The 25203-nt window shown below is 43.6% G+C and overlaps 1 protein-coding gene across 2 annotated transcripts in view; it reads right to left on the reverse strand.

Moving 5' to 3' along the window:
- The window catches only part of LOC120980842 (capping protein, Arp2/3 and myosin-I linker protein 3-like), a 1329972-nt gene that overhangs the window by 853145 nt on the left and 451624 nt on the right, over positions 1 to 25203 (reverse strand). For both annotated transcript variants that reach the window (XM_040410169.1, XM_040410170.1), the window contains one exon: positions 15351 to 15426. In XM_040410169.1, the coding sequence (XP_040266103.1) occupies positions 15351 to 15426 (76 nt within the window). The remainder of the gene's footprint in view (positions 1 to 15350; positions 15427 to 25203) is intronic.

The raw sequence follows: 25203 nt of genomic DNA on the forward strand, positions 1-25203 counted from the left end.
CCAGACATCCCAAGAATATTGCTGAACTGAAACAGTTCTGTAAAGAGGAATGGTCAAGAATTACTCCTGACCGTTGTGCACGTCTGATCTGCAACTACAAGAAACGTTTGGTTGAAGTTATTGCTGCCAAAGGAGGTTCAACCAGTTATTAAATCCAAGGGTTCACATACTTTTTCCACCTGGACTGTGAATGTTTACATGGTGTGTTCAATAAAAACATGGTAACATTTAATTCTTTGTGTGTTATTAGTTTAAGCAGACTGTGATTGTCTATTGTTGTGACTTAGATGAAGATCAGATCACATGACCAATTTGTGCAGAAATCCATATTATTCCAAAGGGTTAACATACTTTTTCTTACAACTGTATATTAGTAATTAGAAATTACTAATATATACACTGCTCAAAAAAATAAAGGGAACACAAAAATAACACATTCTAGATCTGAATTAATTAAATATTCTTCTGAAATACTTTGTTCTTTACATAGTTGAATGTGCTGACAACAAAATCACACAAAAATAAAAAAATGGAAATCAAATTTTTTAACCCATGGAGGTCTGGATTTGGAGTCACACTCAAAAGTAAAGTGGAAAAACACACTACAGGCTGATCCAACTTTGATGTAATGTCCTTAAAACAAGTCAAAATGAGGCTCAGTAGTGTGTGTGGCCTCCACGTGCCTGTATGACCTCCCTACAACGCCTGTGCATGCACCTGATGAGGTGGCGGACGGTCTCCTGAGGGATCTCCTCCCAGACCTAGACTAAAGCATCTGCCAACTCCTGGACAGTCTGTGGTGCAACGTGACGTTGGTGGATAGAGCGAGACATGATGTCCCAGATGTGCTCAATTGGATTCAGGTCTGGGGAACGGACGGGCCAGTCCCTAGCATCAATGCCTTTGTCTTGCAGGAACTGCTGACACACTCCAGCCACATGAGGTCTAGCATTGTCTTGCATTAGGAGGAACCCAGGGCCAACCGCACCAGCATATGGTCTCACAAAAGGGTCTGAGGATCTCATCTCGGTACCTAATGGCAGTCAGGCTACCTCTAGCGAGCACATGGAGGGCTGTGCGGCCCTCCAAAGAAATGCCACGCCACACCATTACTGACCCAATGCCAAAACGGGACCTGAGACCTGAATCCAATTGAGCACATCTGGGACATCATGTCTCGCTCTATCCACCAACGTCACGTTGCACCACAGACTGTCCAGGAGTTGGCAGATGCTTTAGTCCAGGTCTGGGAGGAGATCCCTCAGGAGACCGTCCGCCACCTCATCAGGTGCATGCACAGGCGTTGTAGGGAGGTCATACAGGCACGTGGAGGCCACACACACTACTGAGCCTCATTTTTACTTGTTTTAAGGATATTACATCAAAGTTGGATCAGCCTGTAGTGTGTTTTTCCACTTTAATTTTGAGTGTGACTCCAAATCCAGACCTCCATGGGTTGAAAAATTTGATTTCCATTTTTTTATTTTTGTGTGATTTTGTTGTTTGTTGTTTAATTAACTCAGATCTAGGATGTGTTATTTTTGTGTTCCCTTTATTTTTTTGAGCAGTGTATATATATATATATATATATATATATATATATATATATATATATAGTCAGGTCCATAAATATTGGGACACCGACACAATTCAAAATTTTTTGGCTCTATACACCACCACAATGGATTTGAAATTAAACGAACAAGATGTGCTTTAACTGCAGACTGTCAGCTTTAATTTGAGGGTATTTACATCCAAATAAGGTGAACGGTGTAGGAATTTCAACAGTTTGCATATGTGCCTCCCACTAGTTAAGGGAACAAAAGTAATGGGACAGAATAATAATCATAAATCAAACTTTCACTTTTTAATACTTGTTTGCAAATCCTTTGCAGTCAATTGCAGCCTGAAGCCTGGAACGCATAGACATCACCAGACGCTGGGTTTCATCCTTGGTGATGCTCTGCCAGGCCTCTACTGCAACTGTCTTTAGTTCCTGCTTGTTCTTGGGGCATTTTCCCTTCAGTTTTGTCTTCAGCAAGTGAAATGCATGCTCAATCGGATTCAGATCAGGAGATTGACTTGGCCATTGCATAACATTCCACTTCTTTCCCTTAAAAAACTCTTTGGTTGCTTTTGCATTATGCTTTGGGTCATTGTCCATCTGCACTGTGAAGCGCCGCCAATGAGTTCTGAAGCATTTGGCAGAATATGAGCAGATGATATTGCCCGAAACACTTCAGAATTCATCCTGCTGCTTTTAGCAGCAGTCACATCATCAATAAATACAAGAGAACCAGTTCTATTGGCAGCCATACATGCCCACGCCATGACACTACCACCAACATGCTTCACTGATGGGATGGTATGCTTAGGATCATGAGCAGTTCCTTTCTTTCTCCACACTCTTCTCTTCCCATCACTCTGGTACAAATTGATCTTGGTATCATCTGTCCTTAGGATGTTGTTCCAGAACTGTGAAGGATTTTTTAGATGTCGTTTGGCAAACTCTAATCTGGCCTTCCTGTTTTTGAGGCTCAACAATGGTTTACATCTTGTGGTGAACCCTCTGTATTCACTCTGATGAAGTCTTCTCTTGATTGTTGACTTTGACACACATACACCTACCTCCTGGAGAGTGTTCTTGATCTGGCCAACTGTTGTGAAGGGTGTTTTCTTCACTAGGGAAAGAATTCTTCGGTCATCCACCACAGTTGTTTTCCGTGGTCTTCCTGGTCTTTTGGTGTTGCTGAGCTCACCGATGCGTTCCTTCTTTTTAAGAATGTTCCAAACTGTTGTTTTGGCGACACCTAATGTTTTTGCTATCTCTCTGATGGGTTTGTTTTGTTTTTTCAGCCTAATGATGGCTTGCTTCACTGATAGTGACAGCTCTTTGGATATCATCTTGACAGTTGACAGCAACAGATTCTAAATGCAAATAGCACACTTGAAATGAACTCTGGACCTATTATCTGCTCATTGTAATTGGGATAATGAGGGAATAACACACACCTGGCCATGGAACAGCTGAGAAGCCAATTGTCCCATTACTTTTGGTCCCTTAACAAGTGGGAGGCACATATGCAAACTGTTGTAATTCCTACACCGTTCACCTGATTTGGATGTAAATACCCTCAAATTAAAGCTGATGGTCTGCAGTTAAAGCACATCTTGTTCGTTTCATTTCAAATCCATTGTGGTGGTGTATAGAGATAAAAATATTACAATTGTGTCACTGTCCCAATATTTATGGACCTGACTGTGTATGTATATATATATATATATATATATATATATATTCAGAAAAATGAGCGGCACTCCAAGAATAAAAGCAGTGAACCCTTTATTCACACCAGTGGTGCAACGTTTCGGCTCTGGTCACGAGCCTTTCTCAAGCAAAGATACAACTCAAATAACAGTGATTATATAGGGGATACAAGTCATGTGGTCACAACCCAGTGGGTGTGTTCAATAATCCATAAAAATACATAACAATGATTGATAGTGAATATACATCGTACCTTTGGTACAGAGAAATATGCTGATCATCATTATAAGCAGTGACAAGTGTTGAGTACAAAAATATATAGATCAGGTACACAAACATGATCAGATAATGTGCCAACATATAGTGTATACATCATAAGTAAGTATATGGGGGAGGAGCAACGAAGTAGTATCGCAGAACATACCTATTGAGCGAGGAGGCTCATTCAGCGCCGTGGAGTCGGCGTTGTGGATGTCTTACTGCGCAGGCGTGGCAGCACACCAATCGCGAGTACTCAGCTAGCCTGGAATACTGCACGTCATCGCAGCGAGCCGGCTTCATTACGTCACTACAGACGTCCTCCCAAAGGAACACAGTGTATAATCCTGTGCGCATGCTCAATAGAGAATCGAGCTAAACGCGCCATCTTGGTTACTGGAAGGCTGCCCCTGAACCACCACTATGCATATCGCACCCAACCAAAGACAAAAGCGGGCAAGGGGGGTTAGAAAAGGGCAAAGGGAACCCCATAGAACAGGGTACCCATATACCCCATCCTGGCAGAAAACCCAACACAACCACGGAAACCGCAGTGTCTGCAGGGATAACGCCAGGAATTCCAACCTCCCCACCTGCCCGAGAGGGATCTCCTCTGTATGGTCCACAGATGCTGCAAAAGTGTGTACAGTACAGCTCCCAATATAAAAGGAAAAATTATAAAAAGAAGGATTTTAATGGAGTATCATAGTGCGGTGTCTGCCATGCCTGTCAGCAACAAAACTAAATCAAACATAAATGTAAAATGTAAACTCTAATAGAATGAACCCCTTCCATGGTATGCTGCGTATACTCCGGCCATATGTTCCATACCCCAATGTGCAAAGTGAAAGTGATCTAAAAAGAAAAAGAAAAAATGTTAGAATAGGAGAATCATGAGTTATATAACTCTCAGCGTATGTACACAATAGTGCAAAACAGTATCGAGCAATGAAAAGAGGGCAAACCAACCATCACAGAACATCCCCAAAATTGTAATCAGCGTTCAAGCCCTTTGGCTTCAAGCTATCCAACTTTATGGATCCAGCTCAACTCTCTGCGTTTAAGTATCCTGGATCTATCCCCCCCTCGCCGGGGCTGGGGTATATGATCCAGGATCCAACACCTCAGATCACCTTCTTTGTGCATAGCCTCAGTAAAATGTTTCGCTACCGGCAAATCTAGCCGTCTTTTGCGTATACTGAGGCGGTGATTATTGAGGCGGGTCTTCAATTCAGTTGTTGTCTCACCCACATAAAGCAAATTACATGGGCAAGACAACACATAGATGACATGATTAGAGTCGCAAGTCAGGTGAAATGAGATAGCATAGGACACACCGGTGTTGGGATGTACAAAATACCTTCCCTTACGAATATATCTGCAATTAACGCAGTTTAGGCAGGGAAAGCAGCCCAAGCCAGACTGAGTCAATTTGGTTTGCTTCAAAGATCCCCTGGAGCCAATATCGGCCTTGACCAGCTGGTCACGCAGGTTCCGTGATCGACGATATGATGCCAACGGTGGACGTGAGAACTCAGGGATATCTTTGAAGCATGTACCCAACAGTCCCCAAGTATAAACTGAAACAAACGGAATCCTGGCCTTTTTCTGGACAGTGTCCCGTTTTGTCAGTAACTCAGTCCTATCAAGCGTACGCACTCTGTCCATGTGTTCGTTCAGCAGTGGTTTAGGATAACCCCTGTCGCGGAACTTAACAGCCATGGAATTCAGAGTCGCATCAAGTTTGCTCTCATCAGAGACAACACGTTTGACACAAAGAAATTGGGAGAAGGGAAGCGACCGGATCATTCTCCGAGGGTGTGAGCTGTTGTAACACAAAAACGTGTTGGTGTCAGTAGGTTTTGTGTACAGCTCAGTATGCAACACACCCTCGTTGAACACTACTTGTGTATCTAAAAACTGGATCTCAGTACGAGAATGAATGAGGGTGAACTGTAGGTCAGGATCATGGCTATTCAAGAAGTCGTGAAATTCAACCAGGTCAGTCTCGGAACCTGTCCAAATGAGGAAGATGTCGTCGATATATCGCCACCACCTCAGCACATGGCTGAAGTGGTGGGACAGATAGACGACATCTTCCTCATAGCACCGCATAAAAATATTTGCATACGTGGGGGCCACGTGAGACCCCATGGCCACACCACGTGCTTGCAAATAAAATACGTCCCTGAAGAGAAAGTAATTATATTGAAGCACAATCTTCAGTAAATCAATGATAAATTCAGCAGCTTGAGGAGTATAAGATGATGTCCTCAGCATTTTCTCCACCGCCCTGAGGCCCCTATCATGTACAATTGACGTGTACAATGAAGTCACGTCAAAGGATGCGAGTAATACTGAAGGCACCTGAGTTAAATCAACGCTTTGTAATTTAATCAAAAATGCAGATGTGTCTTGTATATAGGATGACCCCCCTATGGAAAATTCCCGCAAAACTTTGTCCAGGAATATAGCTATGCCGCTGAAGATAGAGTCAGAGCCCGAGACAATAGGTCGTCCCGGGGGATCGATGAGGGTCTTGTGAATCTTGAGCAGCACATAGATCACGGGAGTGACCGGATGTGCTACCTCAAGAAAATCACTAAGACCCCCATCGATGATACCTGCGGTCATTGCTTCCCTGAGACATCGGCGGATGATGTCCGCTATCATAAATTTGGGGTCAGAATCTAAAATCCTATACACCTGTGGGTCATTCAGTTGTCGCATAATTTCCTGTACATATTTAGTGGTGTCCATCACCAGGACCGCACCCCCCTTGTCAGCGGGTTTGAGAGTGAGGGTGGGGTCGGATCTGAGGGACTCCAAGGCTTCTATCTGCGTGACCAGCTGGTCAAGGCCGATATTGGCTCCAGGGGATCTTTGAAGCAAACCAAATTGACTAAGTCTGGCTTGGGCTGCTTTCCCTGCCTAAACTGCGTTAATTGCAGATATATTCGTAAGGGAAGGTATTTTGTACATCCCAACACCGGTGTGTCCTATGCTATCTCATTTCACCTGACTTGCGACTCTAATCATGTCATCTATGTGTTGTCTTGCCCATGTAATTTGCTTTATGTGGGTGAGACAACAACTGAATTGAAGACCCGCCTCAATAATCACCGCCTCAGTATACGCAAAAGACGGCTAGATTTGCCGGTAGCGAAACATTTTACTGAGGCTATGCACAAAGAAGGTGATCTGAGGTGTTGGATCCTGGATCATATACCCCAGCCCCGGCGAGGGGGGGATAGATCCAGGATACTTAAACGCAGAGAGTTGAGCTGGATCCATAAGTTGGATAGCTTGAAGCCAAAGGGCTTGAACGCTGATTACAATTTTGGGGATGTTCTGTGATGGTTGGTTTGCCCTCTTTTCATTGCTCGATACTGTTTTGCACTATTGTGTACATACGCTGAGAGTTATATAACTCATGATTCTCCTATTCTAACATTTTTTCTTTTTCTTTTTAGATCACTTTCACTTTGCACATTGGGGTATGGAACATATGGCCGGAGTATACGCAGCATACCATGGAAGGGGTTCATTCTATTAGAGTTTACATTTTACATTTATGTTTGATTTAGTTTTGTTGCTGACAGGCATGGCAGACACCGCACTATGATACTCCATTAAAATCCTTCTTTTTATAATTTTTCCTTTTATATTGGGAGCTGTACTGTACACACTTTTGCAGCATCTGTGGACCATACAGAGGAGATCCCTCTCGGGCAGGTGGGGAGGTTGGAATTCCTGGCGTTATCCCTGCAGACACTGCGGTTTCCGTGGTTGTGTTGGGTTTTCTGCCAGGATGGGGTATATGGGTACCCTGTTCTATGGGGTTCCCTTTGCCCTTTTCTAACCCCCCTTGCCCGCTTTTGTCTTTGGTTGGGTGCGATATGCATAGTGGTGGTTCAGGGGCAGCCTTCCAGTAACCAAGATGGCGCGTTTAGCTCGATTCTCTATTGAGCATGCACACAGGATTATACACTGTGTTCCTTTGGGAGGACGTCTGTAGTGACGTAATGAAGCCGGCTCGCTGCGATGACGTGCAGTATTCCAGGCTAGCTGAGTACTTGCGATTGGTGTGCTGCCACGCCTGCGCAGTAAGACATCCACAACGCCGACTCCACGGCGCTGAATGAGCCTCCTCGCTCAATAGGTATGTTCTGCGATACTACTTCGTTGCTCCTCCCCCATATACTTACTTATGATGTATACACTATATGTTGGCACATTATCTGATCATGTTTGTGTACCTGATCTATATATTTTTGTACTCAACACTTGTCACTGCTTATAATGATGATCAGCATATTTCTCTGTACCAAAGGTACGATGTATATTCACTATCAATCATTGTTATGTATTTTTATGGATTATTGAACACACCCACTGGGTTGTGACCACATGACTTGTATCCCCTATATAATCACTGTTATTTGAGTTGTATCTTTGCTTGAGAAAGGCTCGTGACCAGAGCCGAAACGTTGCACCACTGGTGTGAATAAAGGGTTCACTGCTTTTATTCTTGGAGTGCCGCTCATTTTTCTGAATATATCCATCAGGGAAACCAGTCCATTCCCTTTGGGACGTGCACCCGCCTTCTCTCTCTGGAGCCAGTGCCGCCATTTTTCACTCTATATATATATATATATATATATATATATATACACACACACACACACTATATATATATATATATATATATATATATATATAATATCATACTTCTGATATATATGAATGCATAATATATGGGAAACTACTACTGATGTTTTAGCCATAATATATTTACATATATTATCACATGTTATATATTCTAAATATATACTGTATAATATATGTAAATATATTATGGCTAAAAAGTAAAAACATATATATGTTTAAATTAAATTTAGCCTCTATTTCTGATGGTATTCGAACTCACAACCTTCTACATTTCAGCCCAGAATGTTAACCACTACACTATACAACAGCATGGGCAGTTACAAAAAAAAATAAATAAATATGAGACTTCTGCTGTATAGGAATACTTATACAGCAAGTATTCCTATACTGCAGAAGTCTCTCTTTTTTTTTCCTTTTTTTAAGTAATTGGCCATGCAGCTATATAGTGTAGTGGTTAACATTCTGGGCTGTAATGTAGTTGGTTGTGAGTTTCAATCCTGCCAGAAATAGAGGCTAAATTTGATTTAAACACACTGACTCGAGCACACGTGATATTTGGCCGAGCATGCTCGCCCAACACTAGTAACCAGTATTTTCTGTTGGGAAAGGTGGCAACTATAACAGCACCCCCACTCAAGCCCTTTATAGGCCTGCTTACTGCAGCAAGCCCATCATCTGTCACAGCTCTAAAAGTCAGGACTCACTTTGCAAAAAAAATGTTTTTTTCTTTTCATCGTGATATTCTGACCCTCATAACTTTTTATAGTTATGTAAACGGAGATGTGTTGGGGCTCATTTTTTGCAGGAATATCTGTCGTTTTTGAGGGTGTGTATGACTTGACCACTTTTTATTCAATTTTCTTGGGTGATGAAATGATGAAAAAACGTTGAATCAGTTTTATTTTTCTGTTACATCATTCACTATATGGGCTAACTTTTTATATTTTAATAGTATGGCCGTTTTCACATGCAGCGATGCTCATAATGTTATTTTTTTTGTTTATTTTTATTTGGGGGAAAGGGGGGGTGATTTGAATTTTTTTATTTTTATTTTCAAAACTTTTTTATCTTTTTTTTGGACCACAATCATCAGATTGCAACTTATACAGAATAATGGAAATTCCTCCATTATTCTGTATAGAAATCACTGTATCACAGTTCAGTGCTGCCACTTATTGGTTTGAACTGGGACATACTAATAATGAGCCTGGAAGCCTAGTACAGGCTGCAGCTCATTTTTAGAACAGGGTGCTTTCCCCGATCTCCTCTGGGGGAAAGTGTGCATTAACAGGAAGCCCGTGTTTCCAGTTTTTAACACTCTCAGATGCCGTGGTGACATTTGACCACGGCATTTGAATGATTAAATGTACAGGTCAGCATTACTGCAAATCATGTACATTGGTCTCGGGTACCTGCTGTATGAAATAGCACTCGGTTGCTATGGCACCTGCTCCTCTCTAGAGTGGGCACCATCTTTAAAGACCCGACTTGCCCCGTACATCTACGGCGGATGTCGGAAAGGGGTTAATGGTCATATGACCAAATGTTTATAAGACAGAGCTTTCTTTCTGCATGGGCACTGGAGCTCGTCCAGGTACATTGGGTGAGAGGGGTTGTGTATGCCTGTGAGTGGTCATGTGAGGGAGGGTCTAGTGGTGTGCAGTGCAGTCCTGGGCTACATGTTATATGACGACCCCCTCCATTGCTGTATCTTTGTGTGAGGGGAACTCATTGCTGTTGAGGGGAGGGGGTATGTGGCGTATTCTGGGGCCATGAGGGTGCAGATCTGGAATTAGGCTGGAATTGACAGAATGTGACAGTATTGTTAGTACATTATTACAAGATTTGGGGCCCCACTTTTGATTTTGCCCAGGGCCACATTTTGTTTGAAACTGCTGCTGCTGCTGATGATGAACGCAGATCATGGGAGGAGCGAGGTGATGAGTATTTTTTTTTTTTCACTCCCTGTGAAGGGGGCACATCTGGGCATATCCACTATGAAGGGGGCAGTAATCTGGGCTTAACTACTGTGAAGATGATTCATATCTGGGCATATGTACTATGAGGGGGCATATATCTTGGCATATCTACTGTGAAGGGGGCACATATCTTGGCATATCTACTGTAAAGCGGGTATATATATTGGCATATCTATTGTGAAGGGGCACACATCTTGACATATATACTGTGAGGGGCACATATCTTGGCATATCTACTGTAAAGGGGGCACACATCTTGGCATATCAACTGTGAGGGGGAGCATATCTTGCCATATCTATTGTGAAGGGGCGTCATATTTTGGCATATCTACTGTGAAGGGGGCGCATATCTTGGCTTATCAACTGTGAGGGGGCACATATCTGGGCATAACTACTGTGAGGGGGCACATATCTGGCATAACTACTGTGAGGGGCACATACCTGGGCATAACTGCTTTGAGGGGGCACATCTGGGCGTAGCAACTGTGAAGGGGGCACATATCTGGCCATAGCTTTTGTTAAGGGGGCACAATGTGGGCATTACTACTGTGAAGGGGACACAGTGTGGGCATACTATTGTGATGGGGCACATCTGGGCATAACTACTGTAAGGGGGCACATCTGGCATAGGTACTATGAGGGGGCACATATCTGGACATAACTATTGTGAGAGGACACATCTGGGCATAACTACTGTGAAGGAGCACATCTGGACATTACTACTGTGTGCTGGCACAAAGGGAAATTACACCTAGGTTATCAGCCAATAGTAGCTGGCGGCTCTGTGATCTGTAATGAAGCCACAGGAAAGCCCAACAGGCTAGGTGCCAGCATGGAGTGTGAGCAGCCAGTCAGAGGAGGCATCATAAGCATAAAGTGGGGCAGTGTGTCTGTGGGGCAAAGTGCCTCCAGCTCAGCAATCCTCTCCCAGTCAGCAGTATATTCAATGTCTGTAGTACCTCTTTAGAGGGTGTACAGTTTAAAACGGAATACTGTAAGTAGACCTGAGGGACTGAAACACCGGGTAGGAAAAAAAAGTAGGCACATAAGGACTGATCCACATACACTCAACTAAAGAATTATTAGGAACACCATACTAATACGGTGTTGGACCCCCTTTTGCCTTCAGAACTGCCTTAATTCTACGTGGCATTGATTCAACAAGGTGCTGATAGCATTCTTTAGAAATGTTGGCCCATATTGATAGGATAGCATCTTGCAGTTGATGGAGATTTGTACATCCAGGGCACGAAGCTCCCGTTCCACCACATCCCAAAGATGCTCTATTGGGTTGAGATCTGGTGACTGTGGGGGCCATTTTAGTACAGTGAACTCATTGTCATGTTCAAGAAACCAATTTGAAATGATTCGAGCTTTGTGACATGGTGCATTATCCTGCTGGAAGTAGCCATCAGATGATGGATACATGTTCTCATTCTGTTCACGCCAAATTTGGACTCTACCATTTGAATGTCTCAACAGAAATCGAGACTCATCAGGCCAGGCAACATTTTTCCAGTCTTCAACAGTCCAATTTTGGTGAGCTCGTGCAAATTGTAGCCTCTTTTTCCTATTTGTAGTGGAGATGAGTGGTACCCGGTGGGGTCTTCTGCTGTTGTAGCCCATCTGCCTCAAGGTTGTGCGTGTTGTGGCTTCATTAATGCTTTGCTGCATACCTCGGTTGTAACGAGTGGTTATTTCAGTCAACGTTGCTCTTCTATCAGCTTGAATCAGTCGGCCCATTCTCCTCTGACCTCTAGCATCCACAAGGCATTTTCGCCCACAGGACTGCCGCATACTGGATGTTTTTCCCTTTTCACACCATTCTTTGTAAACCCTAGAAATGGTTGTGCGTGAAAATCCCAGTAACTGAGCAGATTGTGAAATACTCAGACCGGCCCGTCTGGCACCAACAACCATGCCACGCTCAAAATTGCTTAAATCACCTTTCTTTCCCATTCTGACATTCAGTTTGGAGTTCAGGAGATTGTCTTGACCAGGACCACACCCCTAAATGCATTGAAGCAACTGCCATGTGATTGGTTGACTAGATAATTGCATTAATGAGAAATAGAACAGGTGTTCCTAATAATTCTTTAGGTGAGTGTATATCCACTCCATAGCATGTTCTGTGTAAGGTATTTGGTAACATCTATAACATATGCAGTTTCATTTCTGCAAGCGTTGTGCAAAATGCCACAAGGGGGCCCACTAAGACTTTATCGCCCAAGGGCCCATATGAAACTGGAGCCAGCCCTGACGGAGTTGACCAACTTTTGACACCTCTGAACAGGTATTCCAGTCCAGGATGTATATTCCATTGTTATTGTGCCTTTTTTGGGTTTTGCTTCAGAAACTGCATTTCTGATGTCACCCCACAAGTTCTCTATGGAATTGAGGAATTGAGGGGATTGGTCTGGCCATTTCATTACCATGTTAAAACACCCATTTCAAAGGCATTTCTTCCTCGACATAGGGCAACATGATCTTCTCAAGTATTTTGATATATTCAAACTGATCCATGATCCCTCGTATGCGATAAATAAATGCAACACCATGGTATGAGAAACATCCCCATATCATGATTTTTAAACACCATGCTTTACTGTAATCACTGTTTACTGTGACCCAAAAAAACAAAACAATTTTGCTTTCATCAGTCCACAAAATGTTGCTCCATTTCTCTTTGGCCAGTCAATTTGTTCCTTGGCAAAAATTTAACCTATTCAGGACATATCTTATTTTCAACAATGGGACTTTGTGGGGAGTTCTTGCTGGTAACTTGGTTTCATTAATTGTCTTCTGATTGTTCACTGGTAACTTCAGATCTTCTTTGATCTTTTTGGAAGTGATTAATGGCTAAGCCTTTGCCATTTCGGCTATTGTTTGATCTATTCGAACAGTAGTTCCCCATTTCTTTATTTATCTTTCAGGTTTTGATTGCCACTTCAAGACATTTGAGATCATTTTAGCTGAGCAATTTAGGATTTTCTGCAGTTCTCTATGGGGGTCATTTATTAAGACCGGTGTTTTAGACGCTGGTCTTAAGAAGCTCCTGCGCTGCCAGTGGATCCACCAAAGAGGCCTCTACATAACTTCAGTGTATCCAGCACCTGTCTAAATGAAAGCCAGCTTCCTTGCTGGCTTAGATTCATACAATTTTCTATGCCTAATAAATGATTCATACAATTTTCTATGCCTAATAAAAAATGATGAATGAGACAGGCCTACCGGCCCGTCCCCTTCCCCTCCCACACCACACCACACCCACTTTTTTAGATCTGGAAAAGTCACAGATTGAGGCACGAATAACCTCTGTGCCACAATCTGTGCCAGAAATATACCTAATATAGGTGTATTTCTGATCATAAATGACCCCTTAGGCCCCTTTCACACGGGCGAGTATTCTATGGGGCTGTTCACATGAGCGGTGATTTTCACGCATCACTTGTGCGTTGCGTGAAAATCGCAACATGCTCTATATTCTGCGTTTTTCACGCAACGCAGGCCCCATAGAAGTGAATGGGGTTGCGTGAAAATTGCAAGCATCCGCAAGCAAGTGCGGATGCGGTGCGATTTTCACGCACGGTTGCTAGGAGATGATCGGGATGGAGACCCGATCATTATTATTATTTTCCCTTATAACATAGTTATAAGGGAAAATAATAGCATTCTGAATACAGAATGCATAGTAAACTAGCACTGGAGGGGTTAAAATAAAAAATAAATTATTTAACTCACCTTAGTCCATTTGATAGCGCAGCCGGCATCTCCTTCTGTATTCTTTCTTTAGGACCTGGGTAAAGGACCTTCGATGACGTCACTCCGGTCATCACATGGTACGTCACATGATCTTTTACCATGGTGACGGATCATGTGATGACCGGAGTGACGTCATCAAAGGTCCTTTACCCAGGTCCTAAAGAAAGAATACAGAAGGAGATGCCGGCTGCGCTATCAAGTGGACTAAGGTGAGTTAATTTTTATTTTTTTATTTTTTTCAACCCCTCCATTTTACTTTGCATTCTGTATTCAGAATGCTATTATTTTCCCTTATAACCATGTTATAAGGGGAAATAATACAATCTACAGAACACCGATCCCAAGCCCGAACTTCTGTGAAGAAGTTCGGGTTTGGGTACCAAACATGCGTGATTTTTCTCACGCGAGTGCAAAACGCATTACAATGTTTTGCACTCGCGCGGAAAAATCGCGGGTGTTCCCGTAACGCACCAGCACATTTTCCTGCAACGCCCGTGTGAAAGAGGCCTTATATGTTTTTCCCTTTCCAATGAAGTTTTTAATCAAAGTATGTGATTAATCAGAACTATCTCTGGAACAACCAATTGTCTTCAGTATTTCAGAAGGAAACAAACTATAACTAACATGTGCAACATTTGCCACCTTTTCACCTTAAATAAGGGCCAAAATGGATACCTGTTATTCCACAGAATGAATGACTACACTAATTTAACTCCTTACTGCTGAAATGTTGAACATGCCCCTTTCAATTAATGATTTACTTACTCAGAATGAGCAGCATGCATGTCCTAATTGTTGGGTGTTTTTTCTATTACCCTACTACACTTCCAAGTAAATTATTTGCTATGTATAAATATCACTTCTACTAAAAATTGTGATTTATCGGGTTAACAATGTTGGGCTGACATCTTTTGAACACTACTATATGTATAAATATATAAATATCAATACAGAGATCTCTCCAATGATTTATTTATTGCTCAAGAATGTGTAGAGGAAAGAAGGTTTCTTCTTCAACATAGAAGAGGATTCTTTACTGTAATAGAAGTGAGACTATGGAACTCTCTGCCAGAGGAAGTTGTAATGTTGAACTCACTAAAAGAGTTTAAGAGGGGACTGGATGTATTTCTGGAGTGTAATAATATTAGAGATCTGGAGAAGGGTCGTTGATCCAAGGAGTTATTCTGATTGCCTGATTGGAGTTAGGAATTCGTTTTTTCCCCTAAAATGAGGAAATTGGTCTCTATCTCATGTTTTTTTTTTTTTTTTTTGCCTTCCTCTGAATCAACTTTGCAGGGTAATAGGCTGAACTGGATGTATGTAGACATGTCTTTTACTATAACAACACTACCATACTGTGGTCACATAGCAGCATTCACACATGAGAAAAATAGCAGCAACATTAAACTTACCAAACGAATATCTTTGCAGTGAAGTTTTGTGAACCACTGGTTGAATGACAATGAAGTTACTGCCAATGCAACATCACTAAAATGAAGAATGGAATTGTAATTTTTACAAATGGAACCAATAACATTAGCATGATAGAACACCAATGTTTTTTAAGGTTTAAAAATAATGTTGATATGTAGATCTTTGCTAAAACAATTTCCACAAAACCGCATTTACAATTTGAAATTTTCATTGATATGCTTTCTTTTTTCGAGTTACAAATGTGATAATTATCCAGTTTAAATGCAGTAGTGTTCTCATTGATATTTGACCTCATTGTGCCAATATTGTATGTGAGTGAGCAATAGAAGTCATACTCACAAGTCGCTGGTACAAAACCTTTTGTTTCTTTTATTTCTTTAAGTCATTCCAATATAGAATGGTACATCATGAGGGACGCTGAGACAGACATCGTTCACACCTCCTCCCCTACATGCAACGTTTCGGGAGAACATGCCTCCTTACTCATGAGTGCAGGTAGAGGGGGAGGTGGGGTTTTTATATCACCAACAGCTGATACATATATACAAACCATATACTTTTATACAAAATAAATAGCCATAAATAACCCTAAAACATGAAAGCGATCAATCATATAAATGACCTAAAGCTGCAAATTTCATTTAACCCTTTAGGTATTAAAGACTGGAGTTTCACTATCCAAAAGGTCTCCCTTTGTAACAATCTCCTACTGTTATCCTCTTCATGGACTTTTTACTACCTCCAGAACCTGCCACCTGAGATCTGACATCTGATGGGCCTGATCATAAAAATGTTGGACAACCATAGTTTCCCTTTGTTTTTTCACCTCCACTGTATCCATCTTACTCTCCCTTCTGAGTTCCTTCCTAATGCTGGACTTATGCTCATTGACTCTGATCCTTATAGCCCGAGATGTTTGCCCAATGTATATCTTACCACATGGACATTTCAAGCAGTATATGACGTTATTTGTCTCGCACGTTGCAAAATCTTTCATTTGTATCCTGTCTCCCTGTGTCAAGTGCACTACAGTGTCACCTTTAATTATAGCACTACAAGTACCCTGCGCAAACTGCAATTGGCGTCACGAACAAACCATAGACTTTTATACACATATCCTGACCCACTGCCTAATTGGCCACCGTACCACGGTCCTGCTCATTGCACATGCAACTTTACATTTTATCAGGTCTGAGTAGATATTACTGATTATTACAGACTATCTTTATTATATATATGAGTTCTCTAATTATCTAATCATGTAATTGAATAAGGTTCCAAATGACTCAGCAAAGCACAGAACACAGCAATGTCACTGCTCTCTCTCTCAGGACTGAAAAAAACCCAGCAGAAAATGGCTGCTGTGGAGTTTCCGATATAGTAAGGGGTAGGCAACTTTCCTATTGGTTGCTAGGGATGTTGCTAAGCTCAGACAAAGATATTGCAGCCTTCTCACTGGCCCACAAGCAAGAAGCAGTCAGGTTACTAATGGAAAAAAAAAATCTAGAATATTCGCGATTACGAAGATATAGCACTATATTCTAGCTCTTTGTGAATTCTCAAAGTGCCAATATTCGTGATAAAAATTTGTGATTATACAAATGAACTGTAACTATCAGTTTCTGTTCTCAGAGCAGAATTTTACTCTACAGCCAGGATTGGGAGCTTCAATCCCAAATGTTAACTCTTTGATTGTCACAATCTGTGATCATGGCATGATCAAAGTGACTGCCATGATTGCTGCTATGATTGGGTCCCAGTGATCTGATTGGAGACTGGGTAAGCCCTGTGCAGTTTGTTCTGGGGATCCAGAAAGGACCCCACAAGTATATTCTCCCTCTATGTTTGCACTGATGGTAGCCCTGTGCCTAGGAGCTGTTGCCGAGTACCAGTTATACTGGTTGTGCAGGGGAACACTTAAAGTTTTTCTATTGCCCAGAATCAGTCCTTAAAAATGTTTCTTATATGTGAGGCAAGCCACACTGGAGAGGAGTGAGGAGGTAACTGTTCTGCTGTCGGTATGTAGTTTAAGAGAGGCGAAGAGGGGTGGAGGTTTTTCCATGCCTCCTGTCTGAGCATCCTCCTGCCACTCTCTAGCTACACAATAGCTGTACAGGCACCTCCCAGCTCATTAGAGGGGTGTCTGTACAGCCATTGTGAAGTTGGATTTGGGGACGCAGGATCACAGTTGTAAATATAGATTACAGCATAGCAATGTTTATGGGGTTGGGGATTTAATGTTTAGAGCTGCAGACCTGGTGGGGCAGACATTATATAACTAGCTGCCAAGTAGAGGAGGCAACCACTTTAGTGTGATACTCCACAAGGACATGAGGCACTGAGACTCTTGATTTCACTGTAGCCTGTGAGGGATATGGATTATTATTTTATGTCAGCCATGTTCCCACACCAGCCATCAGCTGTCAGATGAAATCTACAGGATTTACTTTATGCTGTTAAAGGGTTTCTACCACCAGAAATACTGTTATGTAGCGGACTGATATAGCGATGCGCTAATGTCAGCACTACATAACAGTATGTTTTTTACATTTCTCCCTGCAGCCGTTCTGATAAAATAAGCACTTGTATAATATGCTAATGAGCCTCTAGGTGCTATGTGGGTGTAAAATCAGCACCTAGAGGCTCCGTCTACTCACCCTTTAACCCGCCCAGGTCCCCTGTTCTGCCCGCCCCGCTCCTCTTGATTGATGTCACGGTTCTCAGCATCGCTGCCGAAATCCAGCGCCTGTGCCGTTCACTTCTGTATTTCGCGCAGGCGCAGTGAGTGAATGAAGCGCTCCTGGTGCCGGATTCCTCACTGCGCTGGCGCCGACTACATCACAGTGAGGAAGCCGGCATCAGGAGAGCGGCCTTCACTCACTGCGCCTGCGCCAAATACAGAAGTGAACGGCGCAGGCGTGGGATTTCAGCAGCGAAGCTGCGAATCGTGACATCAATCAAGAGGAGCGGGGCGGGCAGAACAGGGGACCCGGGCAGGATAAAGGGTAAGTAGACAGAGCCTCTAGGTGCTGATTCTACGCCCACATAGCACCTAGAGGCTCATTAGCATATTATAAAAGTGCTTATTTTATCAGAACGGCTGCAGGGAGAAATGTAAAAAACATACTGTTATGTAGTGCTGACATTAGCACATCGCTAATGTCAGTCAGCTACATAACAGTATTTCTAAAAACAAAACAGGGCGCACCATAGGGTAATACCGTTTGTAAAGAGGTAAAACAGATGGTTCCAGTGCAAGGCTCACCTTTAACCCTAAGTTCACACTTGCGCGTTTTACAGCGCGTTCCTATGCGCTGTAAAACGCTCAACAAGGAGAAACCAATGCTTCCCTATGGGAATGGTTCTCACCTGGGCGTTTTACAGCGCGTACGATCGCGCTGTTAAACGCCCCACGCTCAAAAAAGTTCTTGAGCTTCTTTGGGGCGTTTTGACGCGCATTCCCGTACATAGTCTTTCGGGAACGCGCGACAATGGGCGTTCGCTTGTCTCTGTATGCGCGATTATAAACGCTGGTACAATCGCGCATACAGAGCGCTCCATCGCGAACGCTCAGGTCTGAACCCAGCGTAAAGGTTGTGCTACCTGTAGGCACAACTCTAGTGAATGCTTGTCAGGACGTGTACTGGAGTAAGCTTGGTGGTGGATCTTCAGCCGCAGAGAGATGACTTCTTATCAGAGATACCTGGGGTCTCCAAGAAGTGGTAAGATTTCCAGAGGTAAATAAAATCCAGTTCAGATGGTAATGGTAAAAATGAATCTTTATTCCAGAAGTACAACTCCCCTTCATCAGTGACTCCCCTTCATCAGTAACTCCCCTTTATCAGGTACAGAACACTGCATACAGACTAAACATACACACAGCACTGAGGGGAAGGTCACTTGATCGGGTTCCGATCACGTGATCGCGGCTAGCTGGCAATAGAAAGCCGCCTGGTTGCTGCGTAACCCCGTCACGTGGCCTCAGGGTTTGGCAGCTCGAGGCCAGGGGCAGTGTGGGAAGAGAAGAAATGGGCATGAATGTTAAGGTACATAATGTAAGGAGGACCTTACTACAACAACTTGATGGGAGGCTGTAAAGGGATACAAAAAAATAATAATAATATATATATATATATATATATATATATATATATATATATATATATGTTCTATATATATATATATATATATATATATATATATATAAAAAAAACGCCCAACATATTGCAATCCACAGGGGCATTCGAAAAGATAGATGACATTCTTTGATCCACAGTCCAAATGTTGTCTAATAGAAAAGTTTCCCCCATTGGATCTACAGTACTTTGTTTTATTTATTTCACTTTAGCATAATAATAGAAGTTTTGAAGCAAAAATAAATCATATTTTAGTGTCTCCATGACCGATTGTCTTAGGTAGGATCTAATTTTTTGCGGGATGAGGTGACGATTAGATTGATACTATTTTGCAGGGCTTACGCCTTTTTGATCACTTGGTGTAGCAATTTTTATGATGTGACAAAAATGGCTTTTATTATACAGTTTTTATTTTTTACGGTGTTCACCTGGGGGGTTAGGTCATGTGATATTTGTATAGAGCTGGTTGTTACGGACACGGCGATACGTAATATGTATACTTTTTTCATTTATTTCACTTTAACACAATAATAGCATAGTTCAAACAAAAAAAATTATGTTTTAGTGTCTCTATGTTCTGAGAGCTATATTTTATTTTTATTTTTTTATAGCGATTTTCTTATGTAGGGGCTCATCTTTTGCGGGATAAGGTGACGGTTTTATTGATATCATTTTGTAAGACATACGCTTTTTTGACAGTTTTTATTTTTATTTTTTATGGTGTTAATCGGACGGGGTGGGTCATGTGATACATTTATAGAGTCGGTCGTTACAGACGCGGCTATACCTAATATGTGTATTTTATTTTATTTTTTTTACATTTTTTATTATAAAATTTATTTATTTATTATAAAATTTACTTGAAACTTTATTTTTTATTTTTTTTCTTTATTTCTGACTTTAACTTTTGGGGGTCTGATCCCCTCTGCAATTCATTACAATACATCTGCATTGTAATGCATTGCCTGTTAGTTTATTACTCTGTGTAATACACTAACAGGTTGCCTAGGAGACAGCCTGAGGCTGGCTCTCCTGTGCACCCGTAGAAGACAGGTCCCGATGCCGTGCAACGCATTGGGTCGCCTCTGCACGGCATTGGGCTGCCTTCTCACCCATCGGGTCCCCGCCACAGCAGCATGTGGACCCAATAGGCTCCCTAACCCGCAGCAAACCCCTTCTATGTCACGGTCAGCGCTGACGCGGCATAGAAGGTGTTTAATACGCCGGCATCAGAGTTTTCACTGATGCCGGCGCATACAGCAGGGGTCCAGCAAATGGGAACAGCCGGTCCCCTGTAGCTGATCAGGCGGGCGCAGCTCCCCCCCCCCCCCCCCCCCGATTAGCGGGCCATAATAGTTTGGCGCTAGGCGGCAAGTCACGTCCCGATGCATGACAATATCCTGGTAGCTTTAGAAGCAGCTGAATGACATTTTATGCTGTTATTCATTCTACCATCTACAATAACACCCAAATCCTTCTCTACAAGTGACTCCCCCAGTGTTACATCCCCTAGGACAGTGGTGCCCAACCATTTTTCGTCTGAGGGCCGCACTAGACTTGGTATAAATTTTGCGGGCCGGAATCAACTGTGAGGGGGCACATATCTGGGCATAACTACTGTGAGGGGGCACATATCAGGGTATAACTACTGTGAGGAGGGCACATATCTGGGCATAACTACTGTGAAGAGGGCACATATCTGGCATAACTACTGTGAGGGGCACATATCAGGGTATAACTACTGTGAAGAGGGCACATATCTGGGCATAACTACTGTTAAGAGGGCACATATCTGGGCATAACTACTGTGAGGGGGCACATATCTGGGCATACCTACTGTGAGGGGGCATGTGTGAGCATTACGTCTGTGAAGAGGGCACATATCTTGGCATTATTACTGTGAGGGGGCACATATCTGGGCATAACTACTGTGAGGGGGCATGTGTGAGCATTACGTCTGTGAAGAGGGCACATATCTTGGCATTATTACTGTGAGGGGGCACATATCTGGGCATAACTACTGTGAGGGGGCATGTGTGAGCATTACTACTGTGAAGAGGACACATATCTTGGCATTATTACTGTGAGGGGGCATGTGATGTACACATGTGTGTAATGTATGTAGTGCAGTATGTGATGATCACACACTGCACTATATACATTACACACATGTATACATCACATAGTGCGCTGTCACCTTCTTCTGCAGGTCTACCTTGATGTCTGGTCTTTAGGCTTCAGTCAGATCCTCCACCGCCATGCTTGCGCCGTGTGCCCGACACCACCAGGAGCTGGCCCCTCCTCCTTTCATCTCCCGCCGGCTTCTCCTACAGCAGGGTGCTCTATCACTCCAGTGCCCGCCCAATCTTACAAATCAGGGGCGTAGCTAGAAATGACTGGGCCCCATGGCAAAAAAATTTATGGGCCCCCCTCCAGGATCTCCCACCCCCACATACATATCGGACATCCCACCCCTTCCAGAGCTCCCACCCAAACACCCCTCCAGGACCTCCCTCCCCAACATCCCCACACCCCTCCCTAGATCCCCCGTAAGTGTCATCCACAGATGCCCTCGTAAGTGTCATCCACAGATGCCCCCGTAAGTGTCATCCACAGATCCCCCCGTGTCATCCACAGATCCCCCCGTAAGTGTCATCCACAGATCCCCCCGTAAGTGTCATCCACAGATATACCCCGTAAGTGTCATCCACAGATATCCCCCGTAAGTGTCATCCACAGATATCCCCCGTAAGTGTCATCCACAGATATCCCCCGTAAGTGTCATCCACAGATATCCCCCGTAAGTGTCATCCACAGATATCCCCCGTAAGTGTCATCCACAGATATCCCCCGTAAGTGTCATCCACCGATATCCACCTCAGTGTCATCCACAGATATCCCCCTCATTGTCATCCACAGATATCCCCCTCAGTGTCATCCACAGATATCACCCTCAGTGTCATCCACAGATATCACCCTCAGTGTCATCCTGTCATGCCCTGCTCAGACGATGTGCGGAGGTCTGCCAGATTAGCAGCACGTGTCTAGTCATTTGTTTTGTTTTGGAGTCGTGCTAGATCCGCCTCCCTTCAGGTGCTCTGGGTGGGGTCGTTGGTTTAAATTACTCTCACTCCCAGGGTGCCGTGCGGGTTATAGCTCCTGTCAGGCTGTGGAAGCAAGGAGTGAAGGATTGGCTTTTCCTGCTCAGATAAGATAAGTTGGTTTCTGATTTCTTTGGTTTGCTGTCCAGGCTTTTTGTGTGTCGTCTGTCCCCTCCTGTTTCTGAGGGAGCAGGCTGCCCCTTTTTCCCCTTTCACCATCTCAGGGATTCTAGGGTATTCTCAGCCCAGGCACGAGGACACATTATTCCCACCTTCAGGGTCTGAATGTGGGCAAAGCAGAATAGGGAGAGCAGTTTTTGCTAGGAGGTGACCTTATCCCCAGCTTCTCGCCTAGAAAACTTGTTTGTTTAATTATTTGTTGTTTCTTATATCCTGTCCGCCGTGACATTATAACCCGCCATACTTTGACTGCCATTACTTAGCGGTTTTGTGATGGCGTCAATTGATGCGCTAGTTGACCGCATACAGGGATTATTTCTAGAGGTTGCGGATCTGCGTAGTTCGGTCACACGGTGTCAGAATGGTCTGGCATGAGGTGCAGGTCAAATTTGTGAGGACCCTAAAGTCGCTCTTTCTGAGAGATTTACAGGGGGTGCGGATGATTTTATCCGCTTTAAAGAGTCATGCAAGTTGTATTTTCGGCTGCGTCCATCTTCATCAGGTGATGAAAGTCAGAGGGTTGGTATAATAATTTCTCTGCTTAAAGGGGACGCGCAAGCCTTTTCTCTGCCGCCCGGTTCTCTGGCCCTCTGGTCAGTGGAAGAATTTTTCAAAGGCCTGGGATTAATTTACGATGACCCAGATTGGGTCTCGATGGCGGAATCTAAATTGCGCAATTTATTACAGGGTGAACATACTGCAGAGGTTTACTGCGTTAAGTTTAGGAGATGGGCTACAGAGTCAGAGTGGAATGACCCCGCGTTACGTAGTCAGTTTTGTCAAGGGTTATCTGGGAGGTTGAAAGATGCCCTGGCTTTTCATGAGTACCCGGATACTTTAGAGAATGCTATGTCTTTGGCAGTACGGTTAGATAGACGTATCAGAGAGAGGTGTAAGGCTCCCTCCGCGCAAGGGATCCCTTCTGTGAGTGGTTTCGTCTCACCTGCTTCCCAGGGTGATATTACATATAACTCTAGGGTGGGGGAGGAACCCATGCAGCTGGGTCAGATATCTTTGCGTTCTGGTAGTAGAGACTTTAGGAGATTCCATAAACTATGTTACAACTGTGGGAAAAGTGGTAATTTTGTGTCACAGTCGTTACCTCTGGCTGTGACCTTCCGTCCTTGCTCGTTCAGCGCTACTCGCTGAAGTTTTGTTCCTGTGTTATTTGTGGTTCTGTATGGGTTAACTCCCCTGTGTTCCTATTAGGAGTTAATCCTCTGTCTGCTCCATGGGTGTGGCCTCTCTGCTGCACCCATGGAACCTGTATATAAGGCTGGGGTTTCCTCAGTTCTGTGTCAGCTCTCCTGGTGTGTGTTGTTTTGTCCTGCTCCTGTTTGTACTCACTCTCCCTGTCACAAGGGTGTCAAGAGCCACGTCTGACTCCGTTATACCCGGGGTCAGGAAGTCGCAGCGGGTGGCTGCGCGCTCTATGTCGAAAGATCAAGCTGTTTCTTAATGGTAGCTTTCTGGGTTTGCCTTGCAATCCTTTTTGACTCACTCAGGGATCCGTAGCTTCTCCTCCTCAGCTGTTTCTTGTCCAGCAATCACAACCTCCTTATATTCCCATCTCCCACTTCTCTGGTTGCCAGATATAGAGCTTCCTGCCTGGACTTCTATACTGACCCACTGGAGCTGTGTAGCTGTGATTCCTGGTTGTTGTTCCAGAGCGTTACCCTCCGGATCCCTGTTGGGCTTTTGTTGTCCGCTGTTGTCGCCCACCTGGGATTATATGTTTGTCTGTATTGTCTGTCCTCTCCTTGATGTTTCCCTTTAGTGTTAGTGGTGCGGACTAGTGTTCCCACCGCCCTATTCACTACGTAGGGCTCATCTCAGGGAAAGCCAGGGTTTAGGCACGAGATCGGCGTACGGGTGAGAAACCCGTCTAGGGACGTCAGGGCAGTCAGGTGCCAGCCTCAAGGTGAGTTAGGGGTCACCACCTTTCCCTCTCCCTTGGACAGGGCGTTCCCATTTCCCTCCCTTTGCGTCACATATGTGATCGGCACGCCGGTCATGACATTATATCTGGCCCTTATTTTGCGTAGGTAGAAAGAAGAAAAAATAAATAAAAAAAATATATTTTTCTTTCTGTCTATTTAGAATCCAGTATGGATTCTATTGCTGCTTTGACAAAGCAACTTCAAGGCCTGTCTTTGGAGGTGGCAGGATTGAAGGCGTCAGTCCTCCAGCAACAGCAGCAATTGCAACAGACCGCAAGCCCAGCGGTTGCTATGGGTAACTAGGTTGCTGCGGAACCCAAGGTTGTTCTTCCTGACAGATTTTCTGGGGGAAGGGACAAATTTGTGACGTTCCGTGAGGCCTGTAAGTTATATTTTAAACTGCGCCCTTACTCCTCTGGTAATGAAGAACAGCGGGTGGGGATTGCTATTTCCCTGCTTCAGGGGGACCCGCAA

This window comes from Bufo bufo, chromosome 10, assembly GCF_905171765.1.
Source record: "Bufo bufo chromosome 10, aBufBuf1.1, whole genome shotgun sequence".
Taxonomy (NCBI): domain Eukaryota; kingdom Metazoa; phylum Chordata; class Amphibia; order Anura; family Bufonidae; genus Bufo; species Bufo bufo.